The following is an 18,922-nucleotide window of genomic DNA, read 5'->3' as shown; positions in this document are numbered from 1 at the left end:
TAAATATATCATTAGTAACCTTTTTTATGTTGTGAGCCAGCAGGAATCTGTTTTTGTGTTGTTGTGTCTTCCTGTTCCTGGACCCGTCTCAGCAGCTCTTTGATCTCCCTGTCATATTCAACCCACTCGGGCACAATCCTCGCTGCAGCCACTAGCTTGGGTTCCTTAGTCATTGGGTTATTGCACTGATCGAGAAAAGCAGATACAAACACATCAGTCATGCCGCCAGTGATGCTCTCTCCCAACGAGTCAGATCGTCATTCTTAGCGCTGTCTGTGACAGGCATTTAAACCTAATTTGATTTCCAATTCGGTTAAAAGGACATTAGGCTATGTCTTGTGTCTGAATTACCAAGTGGTGACCTATACTACAATGAAACAATACTTCCTATTCCAGTCTACTGGAGCCTGTGCAGTAATTCTCTAAATTAGTTTAGGACGCTGCAGGATTGCTCCTCGGCTGCTTCCTAAATACCAATGCCTCATGGACAATTGTGGCAGTGAGGATGCTCTTGCATTTTAGAGCTGTAGCAGCTGCAGCACGCTATCACAACAAATAAAGCAGATAATAAGGCATATAATGTAGCACAGAGATATTTTTCAATTAACACAAAAAGAACTTAAAGAAAATAAAAGACACTTGTGGATTTTACAATCTCAATAAAAGGAACAATTTCATTTGAAGCTGAATTTTTCAGCAAAGACCGTGTATCCTGCTTATCCTCCCACATTATTATTTAGTATTACGCAGTCAAATCTAATTGCTGTGAGACTCACCAGGTCTATAGTCTTAGCAGTGGTTTTAGAGGTATCATCACACCATGTCTCACACCACAGCCACTCCTGAGGAAGAGACTTGATGGCTACCTGGTGAATCATGTTGTTAGGAAGGTCCTACAAATATCAGAAAGAGAATTAAGTCTTGAAAGAGCAAACTCTACAACACATAATCCAACAGCACTATGCCTGAGTTATATACCTGGTCCAGGTTAGACAGACTGTTTGGGTCTTGGCTCAAGGCTTGGTACTGGCCTCGCAATCTGTCCCCGGCTGCAATTTTACGGAACTTCTTCAAATCGACTACATATAAGGCGCTGGAAGAAATATGAGCGGAGAGAGTGAGGAGACATGGAAAGCAGGTGTTAGAAATCCATTTCCTGAAAGGGGAAATCCCACCGGAATTTAAAAAAAAAAAAAAGTAAATGAAGATAAATACCCCAGCCGCATTCACATTATTGTACCTGACACACTATATTAATAAACCTAGAGGTGCAGAATATGTAGTTTCACTTAACACTTATTAGATTTAAGTCTCCCAGAGGATATTCAATGCCTTATGTTTTTCCTGGTCTCACTGATCATCTCTCATCTTTGCTGCTTTTGTCCTGCTCTTTGGAGCTTAGCACCACGCTGATATCCAATCAAGTCGCTGTGGTTTTCTGACTTTTCTTGTTCCGACACTATCAGTCGGTGGTGAAGTGAAACGTTCTGCTCTCTGTTCATCCACTGGCTGCCTCGCTGTCTGATTAGCCATCACACTGACAGAAGGAGAATTCAATACCACAAGCCTAGCAAGTAGCAGAACATTGTATTCATGACAGTGATTTATGATATTATATGTGCCATGACTGTATACAAAAATAAAGCACTTAACTCTAAGCCCACCTATGTAAACGGCTTCTGACTATAAGTTAAATGTTCAGTTCTAAGGTTTAATGTATGACACCATATTATACCATGGCATTATTTATTTAGCAAAAACACTAAGCCAATTGTGGAAACAGTGTGGCATAGGAATTAACACAATGCAGTGGAGGAAAAGACATCATCAGTGATCTTAGAGAAGCAATTGTTGCTGTCCATCAATCTGGGAAGGGTTATAAAACCATTATCAAACAATTTAAAGTCCATCATTTTACAGTGAGGGACATTCGCAAGCGGCAAACATTCAGGGCAGTTGCTGATCTTCCCAGCAACATATAAAACAGAGATCAAATGATTAGTAGAAGTTTACCTGATGTGGTATTTCCTGTGTCCCAGATGTGACGCCCAATATCCAGTTTTCCAGAAACGATACCCTTCCATCTCTCTGCGGCTATCACAAAATGGTGTGTAGCCATAAGGAGCACCCTCCAAGTCTAAATCCCTCAACTCTTTCAAATCAGCCCGAACTATCTGCAAGACACAGCGAGGACAGACTTTGGTAAGCAGCCAAAGGACAGATGACACTTCAAAAAGTCTCGCTTTCAGTTGCACACTCCAATATAGCGGTTTTCTACGTCATTTCAGTTTGATCTTTACCTGGTCGGCATCCACAAAGATGATCTTGTCCACAGCTAAAGGGAATAGAACATCCAGGAAGAGGATCTTATATCCCCAGATAATCCTCTGCTTCTCAGTCTGCTGGTGGAGCCAACGGGGCCACTTGTACTGCACTAACTCATACTGAAAGCCGTACGACTCTGCCATGTGAGAGATGGTCTCCTGCAAAAATGAAGTCCAGAGGTTAAATTAATGAAATACAAAAGCAGGGTTTGCCTAGCGAAATATTTATGTGATGTAGCAAAGATTTACTTTGAAAGAAGGAGATAGGTAATTCTTGAGAAACCAGAATTTGACAGGTGTTTGTGTATGCCGAAGCACAGACAGCATCATTATTCTGAAATGGAGACAGAATGGGAAAAGGTTAAGTTTGAGGATCAGGGATAAGAGGAACACAATGCGTAGCGCTTGAAAAGGAAGTGCGTGTTTGGAAAGTAAAACTGACCCACCTCAGAAAACGCTCATACAGATGGCCCGAGGCCACCGAAAAAATGTTCAGAACGTCGTCTTTTTTCTTCTCTCCATCATCCTTCTTTGAGCCACCACCTGTGATGCTGTAAATGAGACCATAATACATGAGTCAGTTGTGTTCGGATGGATGCGTGTTTTTCATAGAGTGACAATAAATCAAAACTAAGCCAACAGCCGCCATGCTTTTGTAGTGCCAGAGGTAACAGCAGCTGTAACAGCCATCAGAAAACACTTTCAAAAAACCATGCAACACGATGCAACACGCCGAGATGATTTATTCAAATAAAATGATAATAATGGGGATGGAAATGCTGTGGAAATCAACACATTTGATATGATTTTCAGCTCCTGCTGGCTCCCAACAAGAGGGCTGAAATAAAGTGTTAGAACAGACCCAGCAAACATTTAGTCAGCTCTCCATGTTTCCATCCCCACAACATTAACAGAGTCCACGATACAAAGTGAATGATTCATTTGAAAAACAAATCACTTAAGATCTATGCATAGATGACCTGCTTTAAATGAGAGCATCGTGTCATAGGATTGACGACTTTGGCAGGGATGACACAAATACTTCTGGCACCATTTTTATGATTCAAGCTGTAAAGTGTAAGTGCACTATTACTATTCACTGGTGCAATTTTGACACAGTGTGGCGTTTGTGCCACTTCAAAAGAAAATGGGTTATAATGAAAAAACGAATTATCATACATTATAGTTAATTGTGTTAGGGCTTGGTTAAAAATCAAGCCAATCACATCAGTGTCCATTATCCCCTTTAAAAGCAACAGTCTTTTTCATGTAATAATGTAGAAAGTCTGTGGCAGCTTTTCCTGAGGAGAGACTTCCAAAATAACATGCAGACTTATCTATAGTAGCTTTTTTAATTATTATTTTGTAAACACGTTTCCATTGCTTCCAGATTTGATTGAAATTATGATCCTCACAGTTTATTTAAACCTTTATGTTGTTTCTTTATACAGATTCATTTCATAATTAAAACTGGGATGGTTCAGGTGCAATTTTATCAGACCCCTTTTTAAAGAATTATCCACATGGCTGTTGCCATAGTACCCTGGTGTCGCTGGATGAGGGTACACAGGAAGAATGGCCCTGAAGGAATACCATGATTACAACTGAATGATTTAAATGACTTCAATAAATTTAAAAAAAAATGGAAATTGACATGAATCAGCCTAGTAAGGGAACGAGTACTATATTAACTGCATAGCAGATGAAAAAAATCTATATTGTTTGTTGGACACAAGTCTCTCTTGTAAATGAGAAACTGAGACTACCTGTATAAATAAAGGTTATATAATTTAATTAATTAAAAAATAAATGAACAGTGTTTTAGAGAAAAAGACTAGTAGCTTTTCAAATGTGAAGACAGAAGATCAGAGTGATTTTGTAGAGTAATGTGGAACACACATATGAAGATAATGCCAAGCAAGTCAGCACATTACCTTTTAGACAAATGTTAGCTTTTAATTAACTTAAATGTAAATGAACAGATAGAAATCGATGAGCTAAAATATTTATATGCTGAGATAAGGGCACAAATGCAGGAAAAATCCAAAGTAAGGACACTCTCCGCACTTGGGAATGCATCAACATACCCTAACCGCTACTAAAGAGCAGTGGTTCATGATGCAAGGCACATTTAGCGGACAGAAATCAGGACTTGTGCTGGAGGGTAGATGAGTCTGCAGTCAAACTGTGTCCTTGTCTGTAATAGACTGCTGATGAGGGAAGGAGTGTCTCTCCCACACTCAATCACAACCACAACCTCAGCCCCCAGGCTTCAGGAAGACACCAGTGAGTGAGAGGGAGGTGTGAAGGGAGGGGAGGGAGAATACAGTTTGTCCCTGCATGTCCTCTAAAACCAACTCTTTCAGGCACATCTAACCGATAAGAAAGATATACCCAAACACAAACTCAGTGATGGCCCTTCATTTATTTATTTATTTAAAATCTGTAGTTCTGAAAATAATGTGCCTGCACTCCTCTTCAAGATAAAGTATGACTCTTGATAGTTGAACAGTTGGCTTCTGGGTAGTCACCACACATCGGTGGGATCTGGGGAAGCCGACTGCCTGCCATGACTAAGCCAGCCATTATGAAGGGCCTCCAGCACAACAACAGGGTTCCCAAGATAAGCAGCTTTGGAGGGTCAGGTGAGAACCTGTTTGGCTGACTCACCCAAGATAATCTGGATCTCTGGAAGGGTCCACAGAGCTCTGTATAAATCCTGAGCTGTGGACAACACCAACTGGACAAAGCACTACGTCTGTTTGCCCTCTGCCTATTTAGATTGAACAGGGTCTTTCGACATTTACCGAGTCATTCATTGCCCCCATTGTAACGACTAATACACCTATATACACACGCAACACACCATGACAGGTTAAAAATAACATTCAGTTTCTCCATTATGGAGAATCAATACATTTGCCTTACTCAATCTCAGTATATATATAGAGCAATATAAGAAACCCACTAACAAAGAGTTCAGTAAATAAATACATGGAAAACACTTTCTATTCCGGCTATCTGGATTCAGTTTAGAAGAACAATGACACAAATGTGCTTTTTACAGCACCCTTCACCTATAACCCGAACATCTCCCTCAGGTAACATCTGCGCTGCTCTCTCTCACACCCCATGTGGCCCAGATGCTTGGTATTTCTAAGAGCAGCATAACGAACACTGCTAAGTTCCTCAGGTTGGGTAGAAACAATTACTTAATTTTTTCCATGCTAGAGACAAAGGGCAGAGGCAGCTAAATGAGAAACTCCAAAAGAAACAAAGAGAATACGCAAGAATGTGAGGGGGGGGGGGCCATTTGTGATGCTTGCTGACATGAATGCATCTCACTATTTCTTTGGGAGATACATCGTCTTCAGCTTTTTACAATGAATCTCTTGAACTACTTTAAGGATACAAATGAGGTAAAGCTTTAAGGTCACTGTTGCCATTAAATTGACTATCTTTTGGTAAAATCACAAACTACAACGTCTTTGATGAAATCTTCGGATTCTAACTTTGTAATATCTGTGCTATTAAATAGCTGCCCTCAGCTGCTTCTTGTTTGTGGGTCTTTCTGACTTCAGTAACTGAAAAGCTGTTCCACTGGGCTGAGACAGGTGACTGATCTGGCCATTAAAGAATATCCCATTTTTCTTTGCCTTAAGAAATTCTTGGGTTGCTTTTGTGGTGATAACAGTCATTACCAATTTATACTATAAGGCACTGAGTGATAAGTTTTGCATCAATTTGCTGAAGCCAAACATAGAGTAGAGTCTGTACACTTTAGAATTCTATCATCATGCATAAACACTATTCCACTGGCAGCCACACATACCTGTGCCGAAGCATTGCCTCCACAATGTTTGACAGATAATGTAGTATCTGGTGTTTGGCATGCTGCTTTGCTCCTTCGCCATACTGTTCTGTATCCTTCATCTGGCCTTCCTGCTCTTTAGCCAGTGGTTTACAACCTTATCGTCAGGCCTCTGTATTTGCATTCATGAAGGTGTCACTTGATTCTACTACTTGATTTGATTAGATGTTCTGAAGATATTTTTCTCTCTGGACTTTCTATCAAAAGTTCGACTGAACAGCTAATAAATACAAGCTCAACACTTTGAATCAACTCTGGATGTTAAATTTGCTTAAGTTTTGAATATTGTGATAAATGGCCTCACTTGACAGTTTAACTGCTCCTCAGTCAATTGCCCTCCAAAATGAAGTACTATGCATAAAAAAGCTTTCATTTTTAAACAGTTAATGCAAGATTTTTCCCCATACCTCTTGAATTAACATGGAAGAACTGCACTTCAGTCACATCTTTATTTTATAATAGTGATGTATGAGGCAAGATTACAAAAAAAAAAATAGTGTTACTATCCAAATAGTAAGGGACTCATGTTTAAAAGTGTTAAATGACCACTTCAGTATGTGTACAAGTAATTCATGTGAGCCAAAACTTGAGGCTTCACGCTGGCTCTTAATCCTCAGTTTCAGACAGTTGTTTTTTCTACTCTTTGCTCTGCAGGTGTTAGGATGCCTGGGTCGTTGACCCAGAGGCTTTGAGTTCATTATATTATTTATCATTTCTAGTCTTTGGTTTCTTTGTTAGAGTTCTGTCTTATGGTTTATGTCTCTGTGTTCTCTAGTTGCTGTCTCCCTGTGTTCAGTCAGAGTCTGTGTGTGTAGTTCAGTCTGTGTTATGTTTCCTGTTTTACTTTGGAGGTGCGTGTCTTATGTTAATGTGTCTGGTTTTGCTTCCCCTGTTTCGTTAGGCCTGATTTGCCCCAGCTGTGTTTCCCTCCTGTTGCCCATTCCCTGATTGCTCCCTCTATGTATTTAAGCCCTGTGTTTCAGTTTGTCATTGTCGTGATCTACCCTTATCTAGCTGTGTGTTCTGTCTGCGTAAGTGTATTTTGTATTCCTAGTTTTGTTACACTTTTGAGTTCACGTCTGTCTCCGTAGTCTACACTTTGGGTCCTTTTCCTGCCTGCACACAGCTGTCACATAACAGCAGGATGTTAATGAGAAGAGATATCCTCTTTTATGGACAACAGGCTTCTAACAGACTTGAGACTTGTCTGTCCTAGTTTTGAAAGGAGGAAAGAAAGCACTCGTCTACAAATGCAACTGAATTTTAATTTTAGATATATACATTACAGCCACTTAAGGGGGATTTTTCCCCCTAGAAACCATCTTATTAAGCATTTTATGTAACATTTTAATGCTACGGGTATTGTCATTATTTAAGTATAAGCCTATCATGGGATAATAAATGCAACTAAGTTAGAAATGGTCTTAAGAATCCATCCAGTTCAATTTGTTTTATTATTTAGTAGCAGTGATCCTACTCCAAGCACCTCTGCCAGCACATCAAGGACATGCTTGATCATTCATTGGTACTTCAGTTATACCTCTGACTGCAAGTACTTTTTAATGGCAACATTTAGCTACACTTGATAATACAAAAACACCCCAGGACATAGGGCCCACAAATAATATCTAGACCCGATAAGCACTATACAATCCAATAGCAAATACAGCACACTACTGAATGTGAGGTTCCAGGCATAACAGATCCAGCACTGTGGCGAAGAAGTCCACTTAAGCAACAAAGCTGAAAAAACTTCCCCAAACTCCTATCGTCTTTCAGTAGGAGAGCTTCTCCACTCATTAATTCACTCTATTTTTTTAAGTATAGCAGCAGGTATAATGTCATCACAAAATAAATCATTAATGAGTCTCATTTAGTCTGATGCCAGAGCAAAAAAACTCAATAACAAAAGATCACAAACGATGACATCAGACAAGCTGTTTCTTTCTGCCAAATTCTGTCAGGGTTTAACCACCTGCTCAAAGTGCACCAGCTGAACTTCAGTCCCCATATACCATCTTCTCCAGTGCTTCAATCAGAGGCTGACGTAGGCTAAACATTGTGAAATACCATCCAACATGAAATATGAAAGCACTACAACATGAAGTTACTCGGCCAAGGGCTTGTACGCATCTGTACATGGAGCTTGCACATTTCATCATGGATGATTTCAGAGTGTGATTCCAGATCTGGTGCTCTTCTTAGTCATGATACAATGGGTACTGTTCTTCTGCTCTGTTCCAGCAGACAGGTAACAGTACATATTCCCAGAACAAGGGAAAAAAAATCAAGCTTAACACTCCTACTTTATGTTACTTATGTCAGCAAAACAGGATTTGTGATAAATCCAGTAGCACTGTTTATGACTATTATTTCTGATTCTGAACATTACATCTTAATGCTGTGTGTGTGCAGATATATGCAAGTGAAAAAAATTGACCTTACACATGAATACAGGCTACAAACTACCTCATAACTTGCAGAAATCCTAGAAATCACAGCTGATTCTCATTCATTACAATACTTATGAGAGTAGCACTAAAAGCGACCAATAAACACTGCATGCTAATGAGTATGACGAGAGGTATTAGGTGTTAAATGGTTTGCAGCAAAACTGCCTACCTTTTCTCAAATGTGCTCCAAACACTTCACACAGCAAGCATTAAGTGAGGAGACAGGATCACACAGTTAGGAAGGATTTGGGGGGAAAACACACAAATGCACACACATACCTACAGAAGCACATATTTTTTGCAAGACTAGATCTTACAGCATAATATTGCAGTCTGGATCCAGGGGAGGAGTAAGATCTCCTGAAACCGCAATGTATAATTGACAAACGGAAGGCGCATCAGCACATCTATCAATCCATCAATGAGCTCACAGCTGTTACTGCCTGTCAGCTGGAGAAGGGCTTTAAACCTAAAGCCAACCAAATATAAGCTGCATTTGAAGAGGAGATTACGCACCTTGTTATGGACTCCCATATGCCTTTGCTTTCACTAGCTTCACTTAAAAGATCTTCACCAATCTTGTCTGCCTTTTTCTGCACCTATAAATATAAAATACACAGAAAATAAAACAATACTGGAAAATATTTTAGCATGGTTTATGTAAAATTGTTTTGACACCATTAATTTGTAATCAGTCAATCCTAGGCACATCTTAGAAAACTTCCACCTCTCATTTCTTAATATTTGGTGAGGAAAATGAGAAATAGCTGCAGGGACGAAATGCGCATACATACATTGGAAATATTTGTACAATTTTAACAGGCTTGAAAGTCAATATTTGGCATGACCACCTTTACTCTTCAACACAGCGTGACCTCTCTCAGGCAAGCTTTCTTGTAATTTCTTTAAGTAGTCTTCAGGAATAGTTCTCCAAGCTCTTTGAAGGACATTAAAAGCTCTTCTTTGTATGTTGGCTGTCTTTTTTTTCCATTCTCTCTGAAGATGATCCCACACTGCTTCAATAAGACTCAGGGCTCTCAGGAGGCCTGTGAGCCCCAGGTATGTTTTTACTCCATTGGCAGTGTGTTTGTTGCTCATTGTCATGCTGAAAATGACAATGAAAAATGAAGCTGTTGCCAATCAGATGCTTTCCAGATGGTACTGCGTGGTGGATCAAAACCTGACGGTACAACAACAGTGCCTTGAGGCAAACTGTTATTATGATTTGGCGCTATATAAATAAAACTGAACTGAACTTTCCTGTGTTTATGGGACCAGATGCATCTCTTTGGTCTGATGCATCTGGTCCCAGATGCCAGATGCATTTTGACATTCAATAGTCAAGTTTCCTCAACTTTTTTTAAGAGCACACTGCTTATACCATTTTAAAGTCTGACTCCTTGGAAGCAAAATATAAAGAAATAAGGGGTCGCTTTTGTCCAGTGTATTTTAGCTTGGATTGTGTTAAGTTGTCTTCACACCATTAATTTGTGATCCGTATATCATAGAAAACTGAAGAAAAGCAGAAGCACATCCAATAGGAAACACTCACCCTGACTTTGATGATCTTACTATGGAAACTGTTCAGCACAACTATAACATCACCGGCATCTGCAGGTGAATCAGTTCCATCGTGCCTGAAAAAGTGGATAAAGAGTGAGAAAATGCTAATTGTTACTGAGAGTTTTAATACTTTTTTTATTTGTCAAACAATCTGCAGCTCACAGGTACACATGTAAAGAACTTAGACTTTAACGTAGAAATAGACATATATTCATCAACAGTCATAAGTCAAGTCTCTGTCAGATAAAATAACAAATGTGTTTAAATAAGAACAATAAAATTAACGTTCTTAGGATTTAAATCCCTGTTTTTACACTGCTACTGCTAGTTTTGCTAAGCTGAAAAATGTGAAACTCAAATAGACAGAAATACATTTAAGGCATTTGTTTTTCGTTGGTTTTGTGTTCAAAGAACATTAGAACACAAGAGCTAATATTTCGACTAACCCAATCAGTCTAAGACCTGTAGTGTCTCTGTTGCAAACATTAAAGGGAAATACATTTGATCAGTGACAGAGACTGCTTTACATGCTTCACCCATGGAAATAACACATGAAGGAGACAACAGCTGCTAATGGACAGACAGTGTGAGCACACACTTAAAAGCAAATAGTGGGACAGCTGCCAGGGTCACACTCTGACCATATTCATTACCCTCCATCATCATTAAGAATCACCTTACCATTATTTTACCCATCACTACTTCCCAGCCTTGCTCTATATACTAGTAGATTTAATGAGAAAGTCTGTGCAGTATTGATTCCGTAAAACAGCCTTTCAATGTAATTGTTTTAGGACTGATTTTCCCAGCACAGAATGTGTTTTGGCAGGCAGAATCTGCCGGGCCTAATGGTGAAACACCAGAGAGCAAACTTCAGGCGGAGATGAGCAATAGGCCATGATGCACTACAAGCCATTACAACCTCAATGCTTACTAAAGGCAAAAATCTAACCTTATCACTATGATAAATGCCCCTCTCTCATTGGAGCCAATGCACCCCTTCCACCGCTCATGCTCAAGTGCTGCTTGTATTTTGCCCCTTCTGCTGTCAACGGTGCAAGTCAGTCTTTAGGGCTTGTTTTAGAAAGCACGAGAGATCAATCTGTATCCCTGCTCTGAGAAGAGGAGAGCTGGCCATCTCATTCATCGCTGTCAGAGCGAGGCGTCTTGGCAGCACGGGTGGAAGAGGAAAATTCACACTCTGGGACTGGAGAGCGCAGACACTCCCACTAGGCTCTGATCGGCCACCTAACCAGAGCAGAGTGCCGCTAACCACAAGAATAATGACACTGCCAAGGTGAAAAATGACATCACCTCTTAGCTTCACCTGGAGGATTGGGGGATAAATCTTGGTTGTCTGAAATGATTCGAGAAGAACCGAGGGCTGTATGTGTCCTAAATCTTATGTGAGGATAGCCAGAGAGAAAAGTATCTGTGATTGTAGGGACATTTGGACCAGCGCACTAGAAATGCCCATACAGACTCGCATACACAGTTGGGATTACCACCACTTTGCTGTAAGGCACTGTCATTTTGTTATGTTACGGAATAAAAAGAGGTTCCCTTGAAAAAAGACGAATTTGATTTATTTTAGATCAAACTGAAAAGCACAAAAAGCACATTTCAAGTGCAGAATTAAAAGAATGCAAGGAATGAAAAAGCTGCATTTGCTAGATATTTATCCAACAAACCAAAGCAAAGTAATGTTTTTATTTATCCAGGAAAATTAGACAACCACAGCTCACTCACTTTAGTATGTGAAGCCTTTGACTCCTACGCCATCCTAACTAAAACACATTCTGCTGCTGATATTCTGTTGTCTGAGGTAGATGCCATGGCAGGTGACCAGCTGAATCATCTCTCCACTCTGTCTTCTCTTTAATAGCAACCCTTTCCTCCTACCTGTCTCTCTCAGCTCAATGCTGAGCAGAACTCTGAGCACTCATCAAAACCTTGCATTGCTACAATGTCAGCAGTGGTCCACGTTACCATAGTGATGGGTTTCATAGCTACCAGAATGAAATGGAGAGTTAGCTGAAAGCAACTTTGATGTTGAGCTATGGATAAAGGTGCCCAATAAACATGACTTATTTACTTAGATAACTTAGGTCTATCTAGAAATATCAGGACTTCAAAACAGTTTTCATGCTTGTGGCTCTGTACCCACCAGACAAGATATGCATAGGCATAGGATGTTTAGAAATTGTACAAATGAACATAAACATGAATAAATGTGGTCCTTTTTCCTAGTTTTGTGTCTCCGGTGAGTGAAATGTAGTTCGGGCTGAGAACAGGTGACTGACTCTGCTATTGTCAAACATATACTGCTACACTGAATTTGCAGTAAGTTTTAAACCTTTACTCTCCAGTACTCTCCTTATTGTGGTAGACTACAATGACCTGCATTGTGGAGTGCAGCACACAGTAGGATATTGTGAAGGATTTATTCTTTGTCTCAAATAGGACCCTGGAATCATCTGGGCTTTTTTGACAGCTCCTTAGACAGCATGATAACTGTTACCTGCTTAACTGATGAAGAAATAAAAACAGAGAAGAACTCACGTTAGGATCTGATAGATTTCTTCTGATCTCCCTTTACGTAATCTTAGGATCCAGGCTCCAGGATTCGCTTTCAGCTGGAAGTATCCCTGTTTTGGTGGAAATAGTCTTAGTAATGGCAATTAAAATATGATTCACACTAGCTTTCTCAATCCTAGTGCAAAGAAGCTATGCTTCCAGAGTTAACACAGTGCAAGAAAATTTGGGTTGTAGTACAAAAGGTTGCTGACCAGGTTAGCCATGACAATGGTGTCATACATGAGTGGGTCTCGGCTCATGCCCAGGGTAAATTGAAGTCCACGAGGAGGCTGACCAGTTGACAGGTCAAAGCAGTGGCCCTCTAGCAAGAGGTGCTCCAGTTCAAATTCTGCTGCCACAACCCCGTTCACCTGGAAAGGAAAAAACAAACAAATTACAGAGCACTAAAATAGATGGGGGGGGGAGCACCTTGGCGCTACCTAAATGTGGGAATGATGAGATCACTGGGTAGTAATGACTCAGCAGCACAATACCTCCTGCAAATGGATGTTATCCAAGTCATATGGGCTCCGGACTGCCTGCACCATCCAGCTCTCAGGTGTGATCATATTAAGAGTGAGGAGTGGAGTTTCTGGGAGCTCCATGAAGCGGGCAACTGGCCCTGGAGACACTGTGTCATTGGCCAAGAAAATAACATCCGGCTCCAAGACAAAACGGTAAAAACTGTAAAGACAAGCAAAATCAAGATAAGGGCCATTCCATAAATTTCAGTTCAATATATATCATTAAACAAAAAAAATATATATAAATGAACTGACCTCAAGATCAATTTATTTTTTTCTGTACAAATATTTCAGCCTATTATGAGCATCTTGTAATTTTACAAGTCCTTTTTTCAAAACCTTTTAGTCCTCATAACTTAAGTATATGAGACAGCTACATGGCATTTCCAAGCCTAAAAGTACACCTCTGTTAAAACACACAACACGATCTTTTTTACACACACTCCAAGTGTCACAACCTAAAGCCAGAGCAATTTTCTATAACCAAGTTTGAGCATCAATATCCTGAGATGTGTCATAGTTTCAAGAGCAAAAATGAAACCAATTTAATGTCTATAACATCGAGTAACAGAATCAAGCACTGGTACCCTGGATGTTTTATCTGTTATTGAATAATTCACTAGATATCATCATGTTGGATAAGTGGCTGGTTAAAACAAGTTGCAGCATAGTAAAGGTTTACTTTTTTTAATCTACTTTTAGGTCTCAAGGTAATTAAATATACTAGAGGTATTTAAAAGAAATGATTCAGTGTGGGTCAGGTGTCAGGTGGGAAGGATTCACTGATTGTCATTGGATGACCCATAATATGCAACAAATAAAAGGCCTAAAATGGCGAATGCTCTGCCGAACCTTTTTCCACTGGGCCGAGATAAAAATTCCATCCAAAAACTCATTGTCCTCTTCAGCAAGCACTGAAATGATGACATGTTGTGCAATAGTCTTCTTTCTGGGACACGAGAGATGGGCCCTGTTGTGACAGCTGGGTATATACAATTTCTTCAAAGTGAGGAATCTAATTCTATTACTGCCAGTGTTCCTGCTCAACCAATAACAGAAGTACGTGCTGCACTCTGTGTACCTGGAAACTTCTCTTTCTCCATCATTACAATTGGTGCAGAGGCTAGCTCCAGGCTAATCTTTATGCTAATTGCTTTTCTTCAGTGTGCCCTCTGACACAGAAGACTTGTAATGAGTGTAAATAACGTGGTAGATAAACATTACAAATGCTAATTCTTTTAATTCGCAATGCCTACAACACATTTCTTATTTAGAATGAGAATTCTCAGAAGTTATTACCAACTAAAGCAGCAACGTGGTGACTCCAGAGTGAGATGGGAGCAGTAGGAAAAGTTATAGTTAAGGAGGCAAAACCAAGCACATTCGAAGAAACACACAGTGCTCATTTGATTGGTTCCAATTTGTGAGATGGCCAATTCCCCACAAGACGAAAAGTGAGAGAAAGAAGATGAGCAGCCCTGTGGTCTCTGCGGCAGTCTCACTGCTATGAGAAGTACACTACTGAATGAAATGAATCCATTGACATAGAGCAGGAATCATGTGTTCCCACCGTCAGCAGTATCTCCAGGGGCGAGCTGTAAGATTACCAAGCCTGTGGCTCTAAAAAGGAAAATGAAGTAGATACTTTCCGTTAAAAAAAAAAAAAAAATATTTGCGGGATCTCCTTGAAGATTAAAAAAAATAATAATAATAGTACAAAATTAGTCCACTTTCTGATTTTTCTAGCGAGAGTATTTAATGATATATAATATTTTATGACATTTCTTTCTTAAAAGGGTACCGTTTCCACAAACCACAGCTCTCCAACAACGCCAACAACAATGTATGGCTGGGTGTTCCCGTTTGTTGTTTTTTAGAGTCTGTCCTTCACCCATGAGCTCACATTTAGTCAGGCAGAAAGTGAAAATTGCATATAAAGAAAGCAAAACACAAAACACTTTTCCCACAAAGGTAAATACTATGATACATGTCTTTGTTGTTATATGCTGAACTATTAGAGGATTAATGCGGTGGTTTGATTGTACACATCTAGTTTACATAGATCATATAGTTTACTTTTATTGGCTACTTGATATAATTGTAACAAGTCGTCAGTTACATCAAATACAGGCAAGTTGTCAGTTGGGAGGACATGGAGTGGATGGGCTGAAGAGGGTAGACGTGCCAGTGATTTGTGGAGGGACAAATCCTTAATTATACTGATACTATATCTGGTCAATTCAAGTCATTATGAAAATCATCCCTGGAAAGTAAATGTTTAATTCTTGAAGGATTTTTGTTTTTGGTCATCTTTCTTTTTCAGAAAAATAAATAAATAAAAGCCCACACCACATCTGAGCTGAATGCTGATGAACAGTTTCAACCTTTCATTTGCTATTGTTTTTTTATTACTACTATTGTTTTCACTGCATGGTTTGAACTGCAACAATGAAGGTTGTAAGCAATTTGCCCGGAGATGCAAGTGGAGGCCCAAAGCAATAAGGTACTGTTATTAAGCAGATTGCATCTGTGCAGTATAAAGGACGGGCCAAGGTAGAGATGCTAAGTCTGCAGCAGTAAGAGGATACACAAACAAGCCAAACAGGAAAATTTAATTACTGTTGGAGCTAGATCTTACCTCTTGAGAGGCATCTCAGACAACTTGGCCCTGCAGTTCATAAACACCTGCAGTCTCACATTGACCACTTGACTGAGCACCTGCAGGATTCACAGAAAATACGACCCAGTTAAAAATCAAGAAACAAGTACAACTTAAAGTAGCTGAAATGTGTTAAGACACACGTGAGTTGTTTTCTTACTAGTTACTTATTTTATTGAACTTTTAAAAGTTCTTCAGTGGGAAATCATAGATATCCTTACATAAGTTGCAAAAATTATTTGCCAGTTAAAAATATATCTTATATACCTGTATATATATATAAAAATATTATATTATATATAGTACAATTGCATTTGCAAGATATGAAAGTTTGAGTAAATCTCAGTTCAATGATTTGCAAGTCAACTGAAAATAATACAAACATGAATACAAACTTTTCTCAAGTTCAGCATCTGACATGTTGTATTTGTACTACAGTGCTGTGAAAAAGTATCTGTTCCCCTTACTGATTTCTTTTTTTTTTTATATTAGACAAAGACATCCAGGGTTAGTATAAAATGCAATTTTTCCTTTATTTAGGGAAAAGGGTGGAGGCAATTTCTTTTTTCACACAGGGCCAGGTAGATTTGGATAGCTTTTTCCCTGTAATAAATTATATTACTTAGATATTTTAAGCAAATATAAAATGCAGTTTGTTAAATGCTGATCATTTCATTCATTAATATTACAATTTGTGAATATCAAATATATAAATGTGACAAACAGGCAATAAAATAAGAAATAAGAAAGGGGGCAAATACATTTTCTATCCATCCATTTTCTACTGCTTATCCAGGGCCAGGTCCCAGGCACAGCAGTTAAATTAGAGAATTAGAGAAGTCCAGACCTCCCTCTTCCCACCCGTCTCCCCTACTCATCCAGGTGCATTCCCAAGAAGAGACATAATCTCTCCAGCGAGTCCTGGGTCTACTTAGGGCCTTCTTCCGGTAGGACATTCCTGAAACACCTCATCGGATACCAAACATCCTCAACTGGATCCTTTTGACCTGGAGAAACAGCGGCTCTACTCTCAGTCCCTCACGAACGAATGAACCTTTCACCCTGTCTACAAGAGCACAACCACCCTTCAAAGAAAATTCATTCCTACCACTTGTGTCCATGATTTAATTCTTTCAGTCATTACCCAGAGCCTATGACCATAGGTAAGGGTAAGAATGTAAGAATGTAGATCAACCCATAAATTGACTACTTCGCTTTTACGCTCAGCTCTCCCTTCACCACAAGGGATCACAAACGATTGATACAGCATTCGCATCACTGTACATACTGCACCAATCCATCTGTCAGTCTCCCACTCCCGCTCCCCTCTTTCCTCACTCATGAACAAGACCCCGAAATACTTCATCTCCTCCACTTGGAGCAGCAACTCGTCTCTGATGTGGAGTGGGCACTTCACCCTTTTCCTTCTGAGAACCATTGTCTCAGACTTGGAAGAGCTAATTCTCATTCACAATGTGTCACACTGTGCTGTGCACTGCTACAGTGCGAGCTGCAGGCCACCACCAGCCAACAGAACCACGTAATTTCCCCCTCCATGAATTGGCACCTACGAGGTTCCTGTGTGTTATGTTGTGTATGTATGTGTGTGTGTGTGTGTGTGTGTGTGTGTGTGTGTGTGTGTGTGTGTGTGTGTGCGTGCGTGGAAGGAGGGGTCTTAGGCTAGGTGCAGCCCGAAGAGATGACCTGGGTCCGCCCTTCTGTGGGTTCACCACCTGCAGGACCCATAATAGGGATCAGGTGCATTGTGCATTGTGTGTTAAGTAAATGGTAAATGGACTGATTCTTATATAGCGCTTTTCTACTCTCCCAGAGTACTCAAAGCGCAGTATACAACATGCCTCATTCACCCATTCACACCCACTCATACAAGCACTTCTAAACTCAAGTGCAAACTAACCAACATTCACACACATTCACACTCCGAAGAACACATCGGAGGGCAACTTGGGGTTAGTATCTTGGATATTTGGCATGCAGACTGGGGAAGCCAAGGATCAAACCACCAACCTTCCAATCAGTAGCTGATCTGCTCTACCACCAGAGCCACAGCCACCCCAGTAGCAGTAAGGGGCAGAGGCCCTGATGGTACAATCCCCTGATGGTCCTGAGCTCGATTCCACCACCTGTCCAGGGCCTTTCTGTCTAGAGTTTGCATGTTCTCCCCATGTTTGCATGGGTTCTCTCCGGGCACTCGTGCTTCCTCCCACAGTCCATAGACATGCAGTTAGTGGGGTTAGGTTAACTGGTAATTCTAAATTGCCCATGTGAATGTGAGTGCGAATAGCTGTCTGTGTCTATGTGTTAGCCCTATGACAGACTGGCAACTTGTCCAGGGTGTACCCTCCCTCTCACCCTATGGTAGCTGGGTAGCTGGGACTCCAGCTACCATAGGGCTCCAGCTCCAGCAACCCTGACAAGGATAAGCGGAACAGAATGGATGGCTGGATGGATGTTGTGAATACTTTCTGGCCAAACAACAAATGAGCTTTGACGCTATTAATATACACGCCACATACACATTTTCTTTGTCAGTTTTTTTCAAATGTAATTTTTATTGACATTAATTATTTTATTTAGAATAAAGTCTATAAAAGAATATAAAGACTAATATGGATCCCAGTATGATCCTGAAAATGACACAGTCTATCATAATTTTTTTTTACCTCAGCAATCTGCATGTCTTTCTACCCTTCCTTACAGTGAAAGTGATTTTAGGGGTGATTTTATAAGTTCTTCCTATATTAGAAAATGATGAAGAATAATGGGGAAAAAATAAAAATGCACTACAGCTTACAGTCAGAAGGGAGGAAATCTTCTGTGCTTCTCTTGTGAGGGGGTCAACGATTGCCACAACATCATAGAACACCTCGTTCTCACGTGGAGAGAGATGAAGCACGCTGAGGAACAAAAAAAGCACACCAGAGCGAATT

General features: G+C 40.0%; 1 protein-coding gene across 4 annotated transcripts in view; it reads right to left on the bottom strand.

The window, feature by feature from the left end:
* uggt2 (UDP-glucose glycoprotein glucosyltransferase 2) overlaps nucleotides 1-18,922 on the bottom strand; it is a 42,528-nt gene that overhangs the window by 3,223 nt on the left and 20,383 nt on the right. For 3 of the 4 annotated variants that reach the window (XR_001224598.3, XM_013272664.3, XM_013272665.3), the window contains exons 26-40: nucleotides 18,787-18,889; nucleotides 15,951-16,030; nucleotides 13,283-13,472; nucleotides 13,001-13,159; nucleotides 12,774-12,859; nucleotides 10,201-10,285; nucleotides 9,165-9,247; nucleotides 8,818-8,841; nucleotides 2,771-2,875; nucleotides 2,574-2,658; nucleotides 2,301-2,483; nucleotides 2,014-2,174; nucleotides 979-1,093; nucleotides 777-893; nucleotides 20-185 (exon numbers count right to left, since the gene is read on the bottom strand). Coding sequence is in view for 3 of the 4 variants with exons in the window: in XM_013272664.3 (XP_013128118.1) it covers nucleotides 20-185; nucleotides 777-893; nucleotides 979-1,093; nucleotides 2,014-2,174; nucleotides 2,301-2,483; nucleotides 2,574-2,658; nucleotides 2,771-2,875; nucleotides 8,818-8,841; nucleotides 9,165-9,247; nucleotides 10,201-10,285; nucleotides 12,774-12,859; nucleotides 13,001-13,159; nucleotides 13,283-13,472; nucleotides 15,951-16,030; nucleotides 18,787-18,889 (1,742 nt within the window). In the remaining variant the exon portion in view is untranslated. The remainder of the gene's footprint in view (nucleotides 1-19; nucleotides 186-776; nucleotides 894-978; nucleotides 1,094-2,013; nucleotides 2,175-2,300; nucleotides 2,484-2,573; nucleotides 2,659-2,770; nucleotides 2,876-8,817; nucleotides 8,842-9,164; nucleotides 9,248-10,200; nucleotides 10,286-12,773; nucleotides 12,860-13,000; nucleotides 13,160-13,282; nucleotides 13,473-15,950; nucleotides 16,031-18,786; nucleotides 18,890-18,922) is intronic. The other variant, XM_013272666.3, reaches the window with a different exon arrangement.

This window comes from Oreochromis niloticus, linkage group LG16 (genome assembly GCF_001858045.2).
Source record: "Oreochromis niloticus isolate F11D_XX linkage group LG16, O_niloticus_UMD_NMBU, whole genome shotgun sequence".
NCBI lineage: Eukaryota > Metazoa > Chordata > Actinopteri > Cichliformes > Cichlidae > Oreochromis > Oreochromis niloticus.
Note: the sequence above shows the minus strand (reverse complement) of the source record. Positions and strands in the feature narration are given on the sequence as shown.